Source organism: Muscardinus avellanarius, assembly GCF_963383645.1.
Source record: "Muscardinus avellanarius genome assembly, chromosome: 2".
Lineage (NCBI taxonomy): Eukaryota > Metazoa > Chordata > Mammalia > Rodentia > Gliridae > Muscardinus > Muscardinus avellanarius.
The window spans coordinates 147420558-147442282 of record NC_137787.1 but is presented as its reverse complement, the minus strand read 5'-3'; the positions used below and the strand labels follow the sequence as shown (position 1 = coordinate 147442282).

General features: G+C 40.1%; 1 protein-coding gene across 2 annotated transcripts in view; it reads right to left on the bottom strand.

Annotated features, from left to right (window-relative positions):
• The window catches only part of ENOX1 (ecto-NOX disulfide-thiol exchanger 1), a gene marked incomplete at both ends in the record, with an annotated part of 265269 nt that overhangs the window by 63470 nt on the left and 180074 nt on the right, over positions 1–21725 (bottom strand). For both annotated transcript variants that reach the window (XM_080719975.1, XM_080719976.1), the window contains one exon: positions 19348–19404. In XM_080719975.1, the coding sequence (XP_080576101.1) occupies positions 19348–19404 (57 nt within the window). The remainder of the gene's footprint in view (positions 1–19347; positions 19405–21725) is intronic.

Genomic DNA, 21725 nt, shown 5'->3' with positions numbered 1-21725 from the left:
GTAAATTTTTTCAGGGGAAAATGTGGAGTTTTATAGAATAACCACCACATAAATGGCAAGGGGCTGGTTGTAAGCCCTGCAGTGACTCATTTGTTTAAAAAGTGTTGCTACTAAAAGAGGTTGACAGGCAAGGATCCCTGGCTCCTGCATCTATCTGCCCAGCTAAGAACTGCAGACTCCTTTTTTCTGGAAGTTTCACTGTCTTTCTATAAAGAATATAATCTTTAAATGAACAAAATACAGCCGGGCGTGGTGGCGCACGCTTATAATCCCCGCGCTTGGGAGGCGGAGACAGGAGGATCGCGCAGGTTCGAAGCCAGCCGCACTGGCGTAAGAGACCCTGTTTCAAAAATATAAAAATAGGTCTGGGAGCGTAGCCCAGAGGTAGAAGGGCTTCCAGGAACCCCAGTACCACCAAAAAAAATAAAAATAAAAAAATAAATAAAAAATAAATGAACAAAATACATGAATGCCCCTTTATTTAAACAACAACCTTCATTTCAAATTCAACTGTTGATCTGCCTGAGCTAAGAATATTTGGAGAGGATTCATTTACATTGGGGCTCAGTATTCTATGGTTCTGAACTTTGTGATACCTTAAGTTTTAATTAAAGCTACTGGTATGAGGTTTGCTGCCTTTTTGAAGATTTTGTTAAAATGTCCATCAGAGTTTTTTCTAAGAAATGGTGGATCAGAGAAACCTACCATCTGATTTTTGCTCTTCAAGATCCAATCAAAACAATCATTCTGCAGGGGCACACTGAGGTAGGAAGGCTGTAGGGAAATACTGGAAGGCAACTCAGAGAGCTAGCAATCAGGTGAAAACCAGGACCATTGAATTTGAGACAGAAAATCAATAAAAGGAATAGACTATGGCAGCACTGGGTACATGGTGGCTAAGTAGGATAGGAGAAGCTTCCCTCCAACCACCCCTCTAACCACCAGGAAAAAAAAAATCTTCCCAGTGAGGCTTAGAGGAGCAGACTGCATTATCTAGCAATTTCCCAATTTGAGCAGGGAACAAAAAAAACAACAACAACAACAACAAAAACCCTCAGATACTGAGAAATGACCCTGTGCACGAGAATCGTGGCAATTCCTAGTAGAGTTAGTGAAAGTAGGGAAGCAGTGCTGGCTTAAAAAGGCTCTTTATTTGGGCTTACTGAGGGGAGACTGAAAATTCCTGCAGCAGTTTTCTTTGTTTTTCATTACTCTGTGTGTGTGTGTGTGTGTGTGTGTGTGTGTGTGTGTGTGTGTGTGTGTGTTTGTGTGTGTGTAGGGCTGGGGATTAAATCCAGAAGCATTCTATGTCTGATATACTCCCAGCCCTTTTTAAATTAATTAATTAATTAATTAACTTTGGTGGTACTGGGGTTCCTGGAAACCCTTCTATCTCTGGGCTACACTCCCAGACCCATTTTTATATTTTTATTTGGAAACATGGTCTCTTAAGCCAGCGAGGCTGGCTTTGAACCTGCGCGATCCTCCTGTCTCTACCTCCCAAGCGTGGGGATTATAAGCATGCACCACCACGCCCGGCTTATTTTTATTTTGAAACAGGGTCTCTAGGTTGATGGAAATCTCACTACTTCCTCAGTTTGTCCTCAGAGTCAAAAGAAAAGTGGTGACCTTCAGCATGCTACCATGAGCACAACTGCCTCCCCTCAGCTGGAAGGGTCTGGAGGATGTGCTGACACAACGTAGACACCACCCCTCCAGCACACCAACTGGGAGTTTAGAAAGGGGGGCATGGCCCAGTCTAGATCAGTCCATAGGCTGCCCAGATGAGAGGTCCAAACGGCAGTACCTGCCAGAGTTCTATCAAAATTTATTCACCCTATATGTTAATTTGATCCCTTTCTTGATATTCCATTTCTTCTTTCTCATAGACATTTCCTTCCCTTCATCATCTTTTTTCTTTCTTCATTTTATCTTCTGTCACCCTTCCCACAGGTTTTCTTTTTTCTATCTCTTATTTTTTGTTTGATTTTACTATACAATGCAGTATTATTATACTATCATTAATACCAAAAATTTCAGCCTATTCTACATTATTTTGCACCCACTTAGTACTGGTTGACCTTGGCACCTATATTATGCTGATCTAATTATTTGAAGCTAAAATGTACTCCCAGCTATGGGAGAATTTTAAAGAGATAACTGTTCACTAAAAGATGTTAAATAGAAGAATAGGAATCCATTACAACAGATGTGCAAATAACACAGAACTAGAATTCTACTTAAGAGATCAAACTTAAGGCTCATAGGCATTGAGGGAGGAGCGGAGGTATAGGTCCATGGCACTGATGACCTATTCAGTGAAATAACAGAAGACATTTCCAAATCTTGGGGATGATTTGCACATTCTGAGACTAGAGGCATTTAGAACCCCAAGGGCCAGGTTGGTGGCACACACTTGTAATCCAAACAATTGGGAGGCTGAGAGAGGACAATCGCAGTTCATGGGCAGCCTCGAGCTGTTCTTTGCAACTTAATGAGATCCTGTTTCAAAATAAAGAAAAAAAATAGGGCTGAGGGTATAGATCTGAGGTGGAATGCCCTTGGGCTCCATCTCTAGCACCCCCTGCAAAAGAACCCAAAACAAAGAAGACAAGAATCTCTGTGTAATGTGTTATAATTAAAATGCCAAAAATATAGAATAAATAAAGAATTTTAAAGGCTATAAGAGAGAGACAACAGGTCACATTTCAAAGAAAATCAATCAGAATAACATTAGATTTCTCAAGTGAAACTTTAAAATCGAGGAGGGCTGTAAATGATATATTTCAGGCTCTGAAAGAAAATTACTGCCAAAAAACATGCTATAGCTAGTAAAGCTATCCTTTAGAATAGAAGAAATAAAAGCCTTCCAAGACAGGTATAAACTAAAGAAATTCATAACTCCTAAGCCAGTATTACAGAGGATACTTAAAGAAATATTTTATATAATACTGTACATAGAAGTAGAAGATAATAAAAATAAAAAGAGCTTGGGAAAAAATAAACCTCATAAGAAAAGTACTTAAGTAATGCAAGTTAAAAACTAACCAAACATTAGGAAATAAAGTAAAATGACTGCAAATAATAAATACCTCTCTATAACAATACTGAATGTTGATGGCCTCAACTCTCCAATTAAAGATATAGATTGGCAGAATGGATTAAAAACCAAGACTCATGTATATGTTTTTTGAAAATAACATAAATCATAGACAAAGACATATACAGTCTAAAAGTAGAAATATGAAAAAATGATATTCAGTACAAATGACACACAAAAATAATCAGGAGTATCTACTCTAGTATCAGCCTAAGTAGTCTTCAAGCTGAAGTTAATCAGAAGAGACAGGAAGGTTACTGATATTGGTAAAGGTAACAAGAAGATAAAGCAATAGTAAATATTAAAGCTCCAAATATAAGGGTACTTAATTATATAAAGCAAGCACTACTGAAGACAGAAGTTCAAATAGATTGCAATAAAATAATATTGGGTGCCAGGCGTGGTGACGCACGCTTGTAATCCCTGCGCTTGGGAGGCGGAGACAGAAGGATCACTCAGGTTCGAAGCCAGTCGTGCTGGCTTAAGAGACCCTGTTTCCAAATAAAAATATAAGATAGGTCTGGGAGTGTAGCCTGGAGGTAGAAGGGTTTCCAGGAACCCCAGTACCACCACCACTAATAATAATAATAATAATAATAATAATAATAATAATAATGTGTTTTCAATGCACCTTTATCACCAATAGATAGGTCATACAGATGTAAAATTAGCAAAGACACTTCAGACTGAAAGCAAACTATAAGTTAAATGAAGTGAACAGACAGTTGCAGAATATTTAACCCAACAACAGGTAAATATAATTTCTTCTAAGCTGGTCATGAAACTTTCTCCAAAATAGATCATATTTTAGGCCACAAGACATATCTTAGTCTTAGCAAATAACAAAAAAGTTGATATAATTCCTTTGATCTTATCAGATCATAGTGAAATGAAATTTGTTTTTTTTTTTTTTTTGGTGGAACTGGGGGTGGAACCCAGAGGCTTTCTACCTCCAGGCTATACTCCCAGACCTTTTTTTAATATTTTATTTGGAAACAGGGTTCTCACTAAGTTGCTGAGAGCCTCACTCAGTAGCTGAGGCTGGCTTTGAACCTGCGCAATCCTCCTGTCTCAGCCTCCCAAGTGCAGGGATTATAAGCATGCGCCACCACGCCCGGCTGTGAAATGAAATTTGAAACTGACAATAAAAAACTCACAGAAAACTATATATATACACACATGGAGATTGAACAATATACTTTTGAATAATGAGTGGGTCTACCAAGATTACATGGAAAAATTTGAAAAATTCTTAGAATCAAGTAAGAATGGAGGTATAATATATCAGAATTTCTGGGATTATTATGAAAGCAGTTCTAAGAGGACAGTATATAGCTATGAGTCTCTACATTAAAAAATCAGAAATACCCCAAATAAATAACCTAGTGATGCATTTCAAGGTCTTGGAGAAACAAGAGCAAACCAATTCCAAAGCCGGTAAAAGGGAGGAAATAATAAAAATTAGAACCAAAATTAATGAAATAGATAATTAAATAATAAAACAAAGGATTAATGTAATAAAGAGCTAGTTTTGTAAAGATGGGCACACATAACCCACAAAAACTGAACCAAGAGGCTCTTAAAACATAAAAAATAATGATATTGAAGCAGTAAAAAACACAAAACAAAAGAAACAAAAACCTCCCAACAAAAAAAAGCCCACGACCAGACTGATTTATAACTGAATTCTACCAGGCCTTTAAAAAAGAGTGAATGTCAATGCTCCTCAAATTATTCCATAGAACAGAAAAAGAGGAAAAACTCTCAAACTTATTCTATGGAGCTAGTATCACTCTGATACCAAGACCAGATAAAGACATGTCAAGAAAAGAAAAATACAGACTAGTATCCTTGATGAGCACAGTTGCAAAAATCTTTGAAAAAATATTTACAAATCAATTAGAAATACATTAAAAAGATTATACACCATGATAAAGATGGTTCCATTTCAGAGATCCAAGAATGGTTCCAGAAACACATATCAATTAATGTAATATATCACACAAATAAAACTATAGGCAAAAATCACATTATCATTTCTATATATGCAGAAAAATATTTTGAAAAAATTCATCACCTTCTTGATAAAATCCTGGAGGATTCTAGGAATAAAAAGAACTTACCTCAACATTATAAAGGCAATACACAAGAAAATCAGAGTCATTATCGTATTCAATGGAAAAAGTGAGAGTATTTTTTTCTAAAATTAGAAGCAAGACAAGGATGTTCACTCTTACCACTATTATTCAATATAGTACTTAAAAGTTTAGCTAGAGCAAGTAGATAAGAAAAGTAAATAAAATAGGTGCAAAAAAAAAAAAGCCAGGTGTGGTAGCATATTCTTGTCATTTCAGTACTTGGGAGGCTGAGACAGGAGGATCCAGGTTTGCTGCCAGCTCCAGCTACTTAGTGAGGCCCTTGCAACTTAGTGAGACCCTGTTTCAAAATAAAGAATAAAAAAAAATAGGGCTGGGGGGTGTAGCTTGGAGGTAGAATGCCCCTGGGTTTCATCCCTAGTACCACAAACAACAACAACAACAACAACAAAGAAAGAAGTCAAATTTTCACTGTTTGGATGTAATATGATCCTATATTTAATAGATCCAAAAGGCCCTACCAGAAGATTTCTAGAGCTAATAAACAAATCCAGAAAAGTATCAAGATACAATAGTAACATATAAAACTAATAGTTTTTCTATAATAATATGTTTCTGAGAAGGAAATCAGAAAAATGATTTCATTTACAATAGCCTAAACTATACCTAGAAATAAAGATGATCAAAGCTATGAAAGACCCCTACAATTAAAATTAGAGAACACTAACACCAAAAAAGATAGAAAACACTAAAGATAAAAAGACCTTCTGTGTTTATAGGTATGAAGAATTAATATTGTTAAAAAGGCTATATTACCAAAAGTGGTCTACTGATTCAAGGTAATTCCCATGAAAACAATAATGCCATTCTTCACAGATATAGAAGAAATCCACATGGAACTACAAAGACTCAGAGTAACCAAGGTAATTCTGAGCAAAAAGAGCAATGCTGGAGGCATCACAGTTCCTAATTTTGAATTATTCTGTAGAGCTATAGTAACTAAAGCAATGTCATACGAGTATAGAAGGAAGCATGTAGACCAACTGAATAAAAGACATAGAAACAAACCACACAAATTCAGTCATCCTTGACAAATGTGTCAAAAATATATTTTGTTGAAAAAAGCCTTTTCAACAAATGGTGCTGGAAAGTATAAATGTTTATATATAGAAGAACTGAACTACATACCTGTCTCTCTACTGTGTACAAAAGTCAACTCAAAATGAATTAAAGACGTAGGAGTTAGATTAGAAACTTGGCAGCTGCTATAAAAAAACATAAGGGAAACACTCCAACATACAGACACTGGCAACAACATCCTGAATGGACTCCTAAAGTTCAGAGATGATACCAAGAATTAATAAATAGTATAGTACTGAATTCAAAAGCTTCTGCACAGCAAAAAGTAATAGCATAAAGACAGAACTTATAGAATGGGAGAAAAATTTTACCAGTTACTCCTCTGACAGAGGGTTAATATTTAGAATAGATGAAAAACTTGAAAAACTTATTTCACCCCTCCCAGAAGTCTCAAAGATACCAATCAATAAGTAAAAAACAAACCAGACATTTCTCAAAAAATATAACCATATCCATCATTTTTAGCAATCAGGGAAATTCAAATAAAAACGGCATGGAAATTTCATCTCAGTCCAATTAGAATGGCTATCATCAAGAACATAAAATGTCATAAAATGCTGTTTAGAAGATGGAGGAGAGAGAACTTTTATTATTTATTTATTTATTTGGTGGTACTGGGGTTCCTGGAAGCCCTTCTACCTCCGGTATACACTCCCACGGGCTACACTCCCAGACCTATTTTTTTTTAACATTTTTATGTGGAAACAGAGTCTCTTAAGCCAGCGAGGCTGGCTCCGAACCAGCGCGATCCTCCTGTCTCCGCCTCCCAAGTGCGGGGATTACAAGCGTGCGCCACCACGCCCGGCTGAGAGAGAACTTTTATATGCTGCTGGTAAGACTGTAAGATAGTACAGCTGGAGTAGAAATCGGTATGAAGGTTCTTCAACAGATTAGAAATAGAAACACCATGTGACCTGGTGATATCACTTCTCAGTATTTATCCAAAAGAATTAGTTAGCACACTGTGGCGATACACACATGCCCATGTTTATAGCAGCACAATTCACAATACCCAAGCTATGGAAAGCAGCCTAGATGTCTGTCAGCTGACGAGTGGATAAAGATAATGTAAATAAGTGGATAAAAGGGTGAATGGGTAAAGATAATACACACACATATGTACAAAATGGAGTTTTATTCAGTCAGAAAGAAGAATAAATTACATAATTTTCAGGAAAATGGGTGGAACTAGAAAGTATCGTGTTAAGCAAAATAAGCCAGACTGAGAAAGTCAAGGGTTGTGTGTTTTCTCTCAAATGTTGAAGCTAGAGAGATAAAAGAACAAAATGTGATCTCATGAAAATAAGAGACAGACCAAGAGAATAAAGGAAGAGGGTTGGAAGAGGGCTGGAGGGTAAACGAAGGTAATAGGGAATGAATTTGACCAAATTATGAATATGTTACAATAAATTTACTATTATACATAATTAGTATACACCAATACATTTTTATAAATGTTTAGTCCTTCTTGGAAAATTAGGAAGAAGGGCATGTCTGGCTGAAGTTGGTGGTTATGAATGGGGGACAGAGAAGAGAAATCATGGAGTGGGGACTCTCCTTCCATTCTGGGAAGTTTTGATGCTAGAAGGATTAAGATATACTTCATTTGCTTGTGGGCAATTTAAGTATATTTATTTCCAAGTCCAAGCTGTGTCATTTCCTCTAGGAAACCCAATAATCATTTTATTTGCTAGTTGTTGCCTGATCTTTTTGCTTTGATTTGAAGAGACATATTTATGTTTCTACTTTCATGAAGTATACATATCTGTGCAACTATAAATACACCTTTGATGAAAGCAGATTACCCTAGAGTTGGCAGGGGGGTTGTATGATAGTGAAAGCTATTGCTGTTTTCCAGGGTTGATTTAAAAGAGCTGGGGGTGGCAGAGAGCCATGCAATAAGAAACTCTTCTTGTCCCAGTCTTCTCTCATTTTTCTCCTTTCCACCTTTGTACCTATTTGTTTTCATTGTCATTTTCCTACATATTTCTTCAAACAAATGCCACAGTCCGGCAAGTTACATGGCAATATGATGGATGAAGTCTAGTGATGAACGGTGGAGAAATAGATACTGCCCTTGGTGGCAGTACAGAGCCATTCCTGGTGAGCTGGGCGGTGCTGAGCAGGGAGTCCTCACAAGGCCACATCAAGTGGTCAAGGAAACTAGCTCTGTCCCTGAATGGCTGGTACACTCCGCACCTCTCCTTTCCTGGTTGCATGTGTTTACAAAAAAAAGAGGGTATGGAAGTTATTACAGAACATTTAATATTATAATTAAAAAAAAAACTTCTAGGAAGTCCTATGGCTTCTGAGTAACACACAAAGCTAAACAGAAGTGAAGTTCACCTGCTGGTCTATCTTGCCCCTTGCTGTTTTCAGGTGAGGTTCTGAAACTGTGTCAGGAAGACTGAGGTGCTGAAGTAAAGGTAGCCCACCATCTCTGTGAGGCACTAGAGCAAACTTCTGCTTCTGTTTACCTTGGGAGCTTCTGGTCCTGTTCACGAAGGCTCCTGAATGATCTTCTCCAGTTTTGGTTAGGACATCAGGAAGGGCTAAGTACGCCATATCTCAGGAGAAGCAGGACTGCTATGCTTGAGTCCTCTAGGTTTAGAGGTATTTCTTATGTTCAAGCTATGGCTTGTATATGCATCTTGTTGATGGTTGGGAGCTTGTCATTGGCCATCGTTAGAAATGAAAGATCCATTTTCTATTTATGGATGGTACTCATTGTGTTCTTTCAATTAATGGCTCCTCTCAGTCTCATGTACTTCCTGGAGAGAGTAGACAAGCTCCCCTGGAGTGGTGGCCTGAGTCCATTAACCTTGGTCTGGGGCCTCACAGTCAGCATGGACTCCACAGTGCCTGGGCTCCTAGGATTGACATGTAGTTCACAGCACAAGATCCCAAGTAGTATGTTTAAGTATTATTCTTTTGAATTATTTATGAAATACATACAATTTGTCTCTCACTTCAAAGTTCAAATATGCTTGCAAGTAATTTTCCATTTATGTTGAGGAGTTCACCATGTCCTCTATGAGGAAATATCCAGATATTATGATGGGCTCTTTATTTTGTCACTTATCATAGAAGCTGAGTTTTAATATTTTTGGGGGGGTCTGGGGATGGGGGCATTTGACCTCCAAGCTATACCTCCTGCCCTATTTTTTATTCTTTATTTTGAAACAGGGTCTCACTAAGTTGCGGAGGGTCTCACTAGTAGCTAAGGCTATCCACAAACCATGATACTCCTGTTTCAGCCTCCCAAATACTGGGATTACAAGTGTGCGCCACCATGCCCGGCAACTGAGTTTCAGTTTTTTAAAGAATCAGTGGCTCTCCCTCTATCCCTAGATCCCATCAAAGCATGAAAGTTTCTCTATTTATAAAGTTCCTAAATGATGGATAAATTAACCAATACATTGTTACAGCATATTTGTTGCATACTATCCATGAAAGTAAAAATAAATATCTTAAAGTCCCACAGCTGAGATAATAAAATATTATCTGTAGCATAAAATGTTAGGCAGTCATTAAAACTATATTAGGAAATTAATTAATTAATTTATTTTGTAGTACTGGGGATTGAAACCAGAGGCATTCTACCTCCAAGCTACACCCCCAGCCTTATTTTTTTAAATTTTGAAACAGGGTCTTGCTAAGTTGTAGAGGGCCTCACTAAGTAGCTGAGGCTGGCTGTGAACCTGTGATCCTCCTGTCTTAGCCTCCCTAGTGCTGGGATCACAAGTGTGTGCCACCATGCCCATCTGCAAAACACATTTAATATCATGAAGAATAATTGAAATTTATAAAGAAAAATACAGGCTGCAAAGTTATCCATATGGTATGTGGTAAATCTGGGAAAATGAATATATGTACATAGACAAAAATGGAGAAAATACTAAGAAGTGGAAATCCTAATTTCTGAGTGGGAAGACTACATATGACTGTTTTTTTTTCTTTTTTTCCCCCTGTACCACTAAGTCCCTTCCCCCAAAAATGTTATTTTTAAGATAAGACTATTTATATGCATATATATATGTGTGTGTGTGCACTGGCTCTATAAGACTACCAATCTTTTATTCTAAACAGTACCATTTACTTTTATATGGTAAAAAGTATTGGGTAGGATGATCATAAGCCTTTTTAGGGAAGGGCATTCTATCTTCAACACGGATAAGTTATGATCACATCTTGGTTATCCCTATATATTCTTATACAGGTCTCCATGTCCACATTCAATAATTTCACATGGTGCTGAAATTTATATTTCCTTTCACTGTTATTTTTCTAACTTGGTCTGGGGGAAAGAGATATATCCACTTCTCTAAACTCATGCAGCCAGTTTCATTAAACATGTGGTAATCCTGTTACATGCTCCAGATCCATTCAGAGCCCAGCGGGTACCATCAACTCCTGTCCTGACAAAGAGGTCATACCCCAACCCTGGCTCTAGCTGTGGGAATGCTCTATCGGTTGGCAATGAGGTGTGTGGCCAGAAGCATCTCTTGAGCATTACTGGAGGTAAGGGTGCTCCCTGGGAAGCCAGCTCTGCCCATTCCTGAGAGTAGGCCCATTCTCAGCCCTCTCCTGAGCTCTGCACACTTTGGGAGGAGTAGGCCAACAGGTCCCTCCTAGTTAGCAACCTTCTCAAGGGTGCTGGTTTGGGATGTGGGTTTTTCTTATGAGATGATGGATTTCACAGCAAACAGCCAGGCACATGGTGAACACACAGCTGGAAGCCTACTGAAGCAGAAGTCGGCTGTGTGGGGTGGGAGTGGGGGTGGGGGTGGGCAGGCAAGGAAGCATCCTCAGCAGGAGGAAAACAACAGTGTGGCAGGTGCTGTGTCTGGAGGCAGAGATGCCTCTCCTGTGAGCATCTGATATGCAAGCAGGGGCACAAATTACAGGCTATAGGAACCCTGGTCCATGAGGCCACCTTCTTAAGTTCAGGCATCGACAGAACAAGGGAAGCTCAGGCATCCATAGATGTGGGTCCATTTCTCCATGAAAAAAAAAAAAAAAACAAAGTGGCTGGTGAATTTCTAGTTGGGCTTTTTTGGGGGAGGGTCGTAAAGCCTTCTGTATACCACTCTATGCCCCACTCTCAGCAGACTCCCCAACCCCCATGAAATCAATTCTTCCCTTAAAGGCTCGCCTTACAGAGTTCTCCCATCCCATCAAGCCCATGGTGACCTTGACCGCAAGGTAGAGAAGCCTGATGCCTGAAGAGAGACAAGGAGCTTTGATAAGGGCAGAGACCACATCTTTATTACTCTGAAAGGGCTCCAGCCTTTTCATGGGGCACCGTGTGCAAAGCTTGAAGACTCACACCTCACACACAACTATGGTGTCAGCACTGACCAACAGGGAGCTCTGCCTTCTTTTTAGACATGGAAAAAAATGGAGGTGTGGAAGTTTGGTATGTTGCTTGGGGTGGCCATGGCGGTGGGTGGCAGAGCTAGCAAGGATTGAGACTGTTGAGTGCCAAGACCTGTTTTCAGTCCCTGCACTCTGCTGATCCCCTGGCTGAGTGTGTGCAGGTTTCCTGAGTAAAAGAGGAATGGTGGGCAGTGTAGAAACACAGACTATGGGTTCTGTTGGGCCCAGGCAGTGTGAGGCAGTGAGAAGACCTGCTGTGAGGAGGGACTTTGGGAAGAAAGTGGGAGCACGGAGGTGTCTTTGGTCCCATGGAACAATGTCTGTAGGGACTCAACTCAGACAGAGCCCAAGGGAGCGGTAGGTAAGGCACCACCCTTCCACCGTCCTGCCTTGTCTGTTCCTCTTTCAGTTCAAGGCTGAGGGCCTCTCAGGCCAGGCAGTAAGGGAAGAATAGATGGAGCCTGAGTTGCTCTTTCCCTTTGAGAATATGGTCACACTTGCCAGCAGAGGCATTCCCTCTTACCATGTTTAACACACAGCATGCATTCTTATCTCCTGCTTCTACTTAACGGAAGGATGAAAGTCACAGTCTGAGCCAGGCAAAGGACTCGTCACCTGCAGAGGTCCCCTCATATCCATCATTAAAGTACACAGTTAACTGGAGCTTTCTGTCACGGGGAAGGGGTGTGTGCTGAAGAACGTTCTTCGCACAGTATCTCTTCCGTACACTCTTAACACTTTTACTCTGACAGATTTAAAGACAGCTCTGAGGATTTACCTTCTTAAGGGGATGACGTGAAAAACCGAAAAGTCTTTTTTCTTTTGTGTTTTTGTTTTACTGATGGGTGGGAAGGCTGTTCTGTTTGACAGTGGTAACCTTCGGCATCCCCCATTAAAGCTCTTTATAGATTGCAAATGATTTCTTTAACTGCCGTGTGGGAGCCTGAACCCTGTGAATAGAGGGATGAGGGGTGGCAGCTTTCCTATAACAGAAATGAGGGCCCAGGAGAGACGCACTGAAGCTTTCGAGGAGTTGTCTGCACACTGCTGGCCTCAGCGGCCACTTTGTGCCACACCTCCTACCTGCTCCAGTACCTCTTCGCTCCTTCTCCTTCCCTCTGCTTGTTCTCCAAACACACACATTAGGACTGTGGGTGGTAAGATGCTGCGAAGGTCATCAAAAAAGATGCAAGATGAGGACAAATAATCCTGTTGTTGTAATTTAAGATTCTGATGTTTGTTACACCCAATTGGCAGGGACCAGGCTATTTGGAAGTCCTGGGGCTTATGAGCTAGCACCACACTGAGATCAAAAGGAAATTGACAGCTTTGCTTTCTAGGAAAGAAAAAAGGGTCTGGGATAACTGAAGTCCCTATAGAAATTGAGATGAAGGCTAGTTTTAAACATGGGTCCACGAAGAAGTTTGGGGTGCCAATCTGCCATTAACACAGGAGTTCAAATACAAAGAAAACACTTATTGAAAACCAAGAATGCAGGATCAGGTATCGATTAGAATCTGTGGGTGTTCATTAAAATCTAAAAAAAAAAAAAAACCAGAAAGTAACAGCAATGCACTATTAGCTGGATGACTAGAAACTAAGGCAAAAGTACAAATTGTAAGACTCAGGATCACCTTGAGTGACCAAGAGGAGCTGGGTGTGCTGGTACATGCTGTAATCTCAGTACTTGAAAGAACTCAGATTCCAAGCAGGCTTGCGGTAATTTAGCAAGACTCTGCTTCAAAATAAAAAATAAAGGGCCAAAGCTGGGCGTGGTGGCACACGCTTGCAATCCCAGCGTCTGGGAGGCTGGCACAGGAGGTTTTCAGTTTGCAGACAGCCTCAGCTACTTAGTGAGGCCCTCTGCAACTCAGTGAGACCCTGTTTCAAAATAAAGAATAAAAAATAGGGCAGGGTTGTAGCTCAGAGGTCAAATGCCACTGGATTCCATCCCCAGACTTAGGAAGGAAGGAAGGAAAAAAATAGGGCTGGAGGTGTAGGTCAGTGGTAGAATGTCCCTGGGTTCCATCCCCAGTATCACACACAAAAAATAATTAAATAGATAAATAAAAATAAAGGGCCAAGAGTGGTGGTACATGCCTGTAATCCCAGTACATGAGACAGGAGGATCACAGGTTTGAGACTAGCCTTAGCAACTTAAACCTGGTCTCAAAATAAAAAGTAAAATTAGGCTGGGGGTGTAGCTCCAAGGTGTGGAATACCCCTGGGTTCAATCGCTAGTACCTTAACAAAACAACAACAAAAGCCCCCCCAAAAAATAAAGAGAATCACTTTGTGACAACTCATAAATAGCGTAAAAATGCAGCTGTCACCCCAACATTCTGGATGCCAAGTGATTCCAGAGTCTGAAGCTCCCTGCCAGATTGACTGGCACAGCTATCAATATATATATAATCCCAAAAAACAAATAAGAGAGGTGGGACCAAGATTAAAGGGCATGTAAAATACAACATTATTTGTAATCACAAAACTGAGGTGGGAAATGCCCAATACACGGGCATGTGCTTCAGTCATTTCATGTTTACATTATACAGCCATTAAGAATCCTATCTTTGAGGAAGGCTTGGTGGTAAGAAAAATACTTATGAGAAAATGAGAGATGAAAAGGTAAAAATACAAGATGATATAGTAATATTTATTTATTCATCTATTTATAGTTTTTCTCCTCTGGTCATGTACATGTACATGATGGGAGATAATCTAAAATGAGATGTGAATCATGGTGGTTATCTCTGAGTAATGGATACTAATTTACCTTTTTTTTAACTTTGCATTCTTTACTATAATCTTCATACTTGAAATAATCTTTTAAAAATAAGATAAATTATTTATATATTTATTTAAGTTTTTTTTGGTGGTTTCTAGAAACACTTCTACCTCCAGGCTACACTCCCAGACCTATTTTTATACTTTTTTATTTGGGAACAGGGTCTCTCTCTCTCTCTCTCTCGCTCTCTCTCTCTTTTTGGTGGTATTGGGGTTCCTGGAAGCCCTTCTACCTCCGGGCTACACTCCCAGACCTATTTTATATATTTTTTTAAATTTGGAAACAGGGTCTCTTAAGCCAGCGAGGCTGGCTCTGAACCATTGTGATCTTCCTGTCTCTGCCTCCCAAGCGCGGGGATTACAAGCATGCGCCACCATGCCCGGCAAGGGAACAGGGTCTCTTAAGCCAGGGCAGCTGGCTTCGAACCTGTGCAATCCACCTGTCTCTGCCTCCTAAGTGTGGGGATTACAAGCATGCGCCACCACTCCCAGCTAGATATGCTATTTTTTTTTTAAAAGAAAGCAAGTATCTACTCTCATAAGAATACCTAGCTAAGTTGGCAACAGTCCACCATATAATTATTATTAATAAGGGATAATACATAAAATTCCATCCCTAGACATGAATAATTATAGTGAAAAAAAACAAACCATATGTCTCAGTCAACAGCCTCTAGGCCAGAGGCTTTAAACTTCATTATCTATATTAAAATCTGCCCTGCCGGCTATATTAAATACCATTAAGGCATGAACAGGGAATCAATGCCTGGGCCAAGGGTTCATATATATTGTTCCCTGTTTTATGTGTTTTTGAGGATTAGACCCAGAGGCATTCTACCCCAAAACCATATCCCTAGCCCCATTTTATTTTTTTGTTTTGAAATAGGGTCTCACTAAGTTGTGAAGGATCCTACTAAATTGCTGAGGCTGTTCTCGAACCTGTGGTCCTTCTATCCCGCCTTCTAAGTACTGGCATTATAGGCCTGCACCACCATGCCTGGCTTCTTGGTTACCTTACATCGTTACACACAAACAAGGAAGGGGAAATGGAGAAGGGTCAAATAGCTATTCAGTGATCCAACTGGCTATAAAACCTCTTGTTCTAGTTTGAAAACCTTATCTCCTCCAACCACTACCACCCCAGGCCTGGTGGAAACTCCAAATGAGATCAAGACTTCACTTCAGACATTTAAAAACATCTCTACAAAGTATTTTTCTAGAGCATGGCCTAAATAACTGACCCCTCCGAGCCCTCTGGCACAGAATGACAAATACTCTCTTTCCACCTTTATGAGGTAAATAGAGACATCAAACTCTTGGAAGCAGAGACTAGAATGATTGTTTCCAGGAAATGGTGACGTCCATGGGATAGGGACAGGGGAATGGGAGTCACTGTTTAATGGATATAGAGATTCATTTTGAAAGATAAACAAGTTTTAGAGACATGACAGTGTGCATCTAGAGTTAACACTACTAAACTGTACTCTTAAAATGGCAAATATGGCTTGCAAATGTCTCTCTTTAACATATCTCTAGTGAACGTGCTGGAGAAATTTCCAAAAGGAAACAAAATAATGGGTAGAATAGAGAAGGACAAGGGGATAATCCACCTGCTGAGAAATCCCTGAAGAACTTGGCAGAAACTAAAAAAATTGGCTGAGCCTTCTGCCCAGTGGTGAGGGCTGGAGGGCAACAGAAACTGGTAAGGACCAACACGTTCTGCCACTTCTCAAATACTGCACTCACCCTGGGTCAAGGTGCCGCTCTTCTGACTGGACCCTGCTGCTCAATGGTCATTTATTTTTTGGGTGGTACTGGGGTTCCTGGAAGCCCTTCTACCTCCGGGCTACACTTCCAGACCTATTTTTACATTTTTTATTTGGAAACTGGGTCTCCTAAGCCAGCGCGCGCGGCTGGCTTCGAACCTGCGCGATCCTCCTGTCTCTGCCTCCCAAGCGCGGGGATTACAAGCGTGCGCCACCACGCCCGGCAATGGTCATTTCTTTGAACTGATTACAAAGCCCACCTCATGAACCCTACAGAAGTATTTTTACTTTATTTCTTTGTTTGTTTTGTGGTACTAGAGATTAACCCAGGGGCATTCAAACTCCAAGCCACATCCCCAGCCCTTTTTATTTTTTGTTTGGAAACGGGGTCTCACTAGGCTGCTGAGCGTCTCCTGAGGCTGTCCTTGAACTTGCTGTCCTCCTGTATCAGCTTCCCAAGAACTGGGATTATAGGCGTGCACCACTATGCTGGGCTGAAAAGTATTTTTAAAATCTAAAAACTTTCCTTTAGAAGATATGAAAGACTTCAAAAATAATCTCCTTTCATCTTTTCCATTTAATAATAAATGACTTCCAACATTTCTGAAAAAGGGCCTAAGGGCTAGATGCTGTGCTAGGCTTATCTTTATAAGCATCACCTAATTTAATCCAATTAGCAGCTGATTAGCCATAACAGCTTCTTACTCAGGTAGAACTGCACAATTACAAAGGTGCTCCTGCATCCATTATCTCATTTTCTCCTTACAAAAAGCCATAAATAAGGAAAGAAAGGCAGGAAATAGTGTTCCCATTTTATAGACCAGAAAACTGACACTGCCACGTCTGCTTTATTGAATCAGACACCTGCTCCCTTGAAAGGGACAGAAGGACTATCCCTGAGTGGATATGAAAGCTTGGGCTGGGAATGTAGTAGCAGTGTGTCTCTAGAACACAGGATCCTCGAGAAAGGTTTTAGGGTCAAGAGTAGGATTTTGAACTGTAGGAGCAGAAAAACAACTACATGTGTTCTAGTTTTGCCAGTGGGGGGTGCTGTATGGATGGCTTCCTCTTTAGCTTCCTGTCCTAGTCATTCATCAAACCCCAATCTCACAGATTTAGAAAGGTGTCCTTGACAATCCAGCACAAAGAAACCATAGAAAACACACCTTAAGGCTTCCATGGGCTTTAGCTCATTACATTACTATGGTAGGTTTTCTTTTTTTTTTTTTCTTTCTTTCTTTTTCTTCTTTCTTTCTTTTCTTTTCTTTTTTTTTTTTTTTTTTGTACTGGGATTCCTGGAAATTCTTCTACCTCCAGGCTACACTCCCAGACCTATTTTATACTTTTTTATTTGGAAACAGGGTCTCTTAAGCCAGCGAGGCTGGCTTCAAACCTGCGCGATCCTCCTGTCTCCGCCTCCCAAGCGCGGGGATTACAAGTGTGTGCCACCACGTCTGGCTATTGTGGTAGGTTTTCAAAGGAGGCTTTATCATTCCTTCTACACATGAGAAAAATGGAGTTCAGAGAGGTTAAGTCCCCTGTCAAACTGATACAATCAATGAGCAGTGGAGTGTGGATTGCAAATTACATCCTGTCGCGCTGCCACGCCTTCCTGACACATCACATCCTATATACCACCATGTGTTTCTTAATTTCTTGGTTTGAGAGCAAGTTCCTTAAGGGTAGACAACATTCCTTGTGCTTTTTCAAATCTCCACTCCTTTCCCCTAGAGTTTGGCAGGGCACCATGAACACAGCGGTCCTCACAAAGCATCCCCTTACATATCTATTGGGCAGTGCTTACAAAGAGAGATTTTTTTGGTACTCTGATCATTAGGCTTTCTGCTGTATATAATTAAAACAAGAGTGAACATGAAATATATAATTTCTCCTAGCTCTAGCTTAATCAGGCACTCATTACCATGTCTGATTCTGTGTTATGTGAAAAGAATCGCTTAGTAAGCATTTCCTGTGATGAGGCTACTCAAATACATACAGATATCAGAGATGTAAAAAAAAAAAAAAAAAAACCCAAACAAAACCATTAGGCATATGGAGAGACACTGATCTACAAGGTATGATATTCCACCTGAGACTGAAGAACTCCAAGAACTCCAAACTCCAATTCTTTCTGGAGTTTGGATATAGTTGGGATCTTACACAATTGCACCTTGTACTCTATCAAGAAGACAGATGCATCCTGCTATGGTTTTGGGTCAGAAACAGGAGAAAATAAATGTGTGTGTGTGTGTGTGTGTGTGTGTGTGTGTGTGTGTGTGTGTGTACTATTGGGGATTGGAATTGAAGATATTCTACCTTCGATCTACACCCTAGTCCAATTTTACTTTTTATTTTGAAACATAGTCTCGTTAAATTGTTGAGGTTAGTCTTGAACCTGCAATCCTCCTGTCTCAGCCTCCCAAGTACTAGGATTACAAGCGGGCACCACCACCAACCCTGGCAGAAGTACGTTTTTCTTTCATTTTATACTTTATTTGGAAACAGGGTCTCACTAAGTTGCTGAGAGCCTCACTCAGTACCTGAGGCTGGCTTCGAACCTGTGCGATCCTCCTGTCTCAGCCTCCCGAGCACGGGGATTACAAGCGTGCGCCACCACACCCAGCCAGAGGTACATTTTTGATGGCTATTTTGGAAGAAGTGGGAGTTCTGAGACCTTTTCAACATATCAATCATTTAATTACCACCTTCATTGGCAGGCAAACTTAATAAGTATGCATGTAATCTACCACTTGTTACCCTGTTAGATCTCATTCCTTTGCCCTTCCAACACATCATTACTTTACAGATTTGAAATATAAAGGGCTTGAACAATTTTTGTTGAGATTAGAACTTTTGATGGTGGGGATGAACTCAAGTTCTGCCAAACTGACATCTGGTAAAATAAGCTAAAAACTGCATTGCCCATCTACCACATTTTATTGCCAAAGCCCATATGATAATCTTAAACTACTGAAAGGCAGAACTTCTGATTTCTTTTATGTCAATAAATAGTGTCATACCCCTCTGGGTTCAATTAACATCCAGCAAGAAGAGCAAATGCCATGTTCGTGGTACCTACATTTGCATCCTCATGACTGTGGCCATTGGTCTCGACCAAATCCTTGGTACCTTTTAACTGCAAAATTCAAAGAGAAACAAAAAATGAATAAGCAAACATATCTGCAAAGCATACATCATCTTGTTAACTCTGATTTATCCAAGGTTGCATTGTATAAAACTTCCAATGAAGGAAAACAGATGGAGCACATCATTCTAATGAGTCTTACAGAAACCAGTTTGAGACCAATATTTTATGGAGCTTGAGGGCTTGGCAAAAAGTAAATGGGTCTTGGTCATTATTTTTTAAATAATAAGATTAGAAAACAGTTCCAAAGGCATACGATGTATAAAATTGGTTCTTAAGAATAATAAATGATTTCATTTCCTTGTTGGATTGCTATTAATTTAAGCCCTGCAGTGTTTGCAAGTTGCCACCAGCTAAATGATGTTATACTAACGATTATTTGTGAATGATGGGTTTTTTTTAGTCATTTGGATTCAGTGCAGTGCTGCCGAACGCGTCCTCCTTGAGAACATATTTGAGATACTGACATCGTCTATGGAGGCCTCCTAGGAGAAGACACTTTGCTTCATTTTGTAGAAGAAAAAGTGGGATGACATCTTCATGGCCACCAAAGTAGTAGAAGGAAAGATACTTCCTAAATGCTACTTTTTAACTCTGAACATTTGAAAACACTCCCCTCTCTCAGGAGGCTTAAGAGCAATCACTAACTATCAGATTTCAGGAAATCTTTAATTGGCATTTTATCCTATCCTGACTCAAAGAAACCTTTGAAGGCAGAGAACAAAGAATAAAAGAGTGAGCCAGCTTTGCAGCCATTGGCTAGACATCCTCCAAACCTGTGATGCTTAGGAAGCAGCATCTCCTCTATAGCTTTTTCTGCACAACATAAAACACTCATGGAAAGCAACAAATCCTTAAAATTTGAAAGAAAAAAAATTTCCTGAAGGAAAATAAAATTGCATATACCACCAATGAGTTTAATTCACAGCATTGGTTTTTATCTGTCTATTTTGTTCATATTATAATGAAGGCATCTTTAAGGTGGTTTTTTTTTTTGTTTTTTTTTTGGTGGTACTGGGGGTTGGGCTTTCTACCTCCGAGCTATACTCCCAGACCTGTTTTATGTTTTATTTGGAAACAGGGTCTCACTAAGTTGCTGAGAGCCTCACTAAGTAGCTGAGGCTGATTTCGAACCTGTGCAATCCTCCTGTCTCGGCCTCCCAAGTGTGGGGATTACAAGCATGCGCCACCATGCCCGGCCATCTTTAAGTGTTTTAGAGGCAATCTTAACTTGGGTTTCATAGTTGCTCTTCTGGGTTTTATTTCTATTTATTTATTTATTTATTTATTTATTTATTTATTTATTATTTTGTGGTACAAGGGATTGATCCAAGGGGCATTCTAGCTCAACTACACTCTAAGCCCTATTTTATTTTGAAACAGGGTCTCACTAAGTTCCTGAGGCTGGCCTTGAACCTATGATCCTCCTATCTCAGCCTCCCAAGTATTGGAATTACAGTCATGCATCCCCAAGCCTACTTTAGGTTTTCTTTAAATTAGAGATATTTGGCCAGGTCAAGTACTGGGCCTCAGAAGCTGAAAAAGAAGAATCCAAGCCTAGTATTGTAAATAAATGCAATTAGTTGGGCATAGTGATGTACACCTGCAATACAGGTTGGGAGGCTGAGACAGGAGGACTGCAGGTTTGAGACCAGTCTCAGCAACTTCATGAGGTCCTCAGCAACTTGGCAGACCCTGTTTCAAAATAAAATAAAATAGGGCTGGGAGTATAGCTCAGAGGTAGAATGCCCCTGATTTCAATCACCGTTACCATATACAAACAAACAAAAAATAAAATAAACAAATGCAATCCTCTATGCCCTTTCACAAAATTCATCTACTGCCATCCATTACCACAATGCACAAAAGGACTTAGAAAGCTATCTTTCCCTAGCTTAAGGTATCTCGTCGGGGTGCTCCTCATCTTCTCCTCCTCCATACCGCTCTGGTCATCCCACCTTTGGTCTTATAACTTCTGCTTCTGTGGGCTAGAGTGGGGTTAGCTCAGAAGAAGATTCTGGGTTTTGTTTTCTGTAGCACCAGTAAAGGACCATCTGTTAATGTCCATTCCAGCTGTTTCATGTTTATTCACCAGCACAAACACACTGGTTGTTCTTCTTCTCTCTTTTAAATAATTCCCTTTGTCCCTGCATGTAATCCTCCAGCTGTCCTCTCCTTTTATGCTGCTCATGCGCAGGAATGCTCCTCACTCAGCTGCTCTCTGCTGCCAGAACCCTGCAGTGCTTCCTCCTGCGGGCGCCCTCTCCTCCTCGCCCCTGGCCTCTCTGCCTCCCTCACGGGTGGCTCCGTTT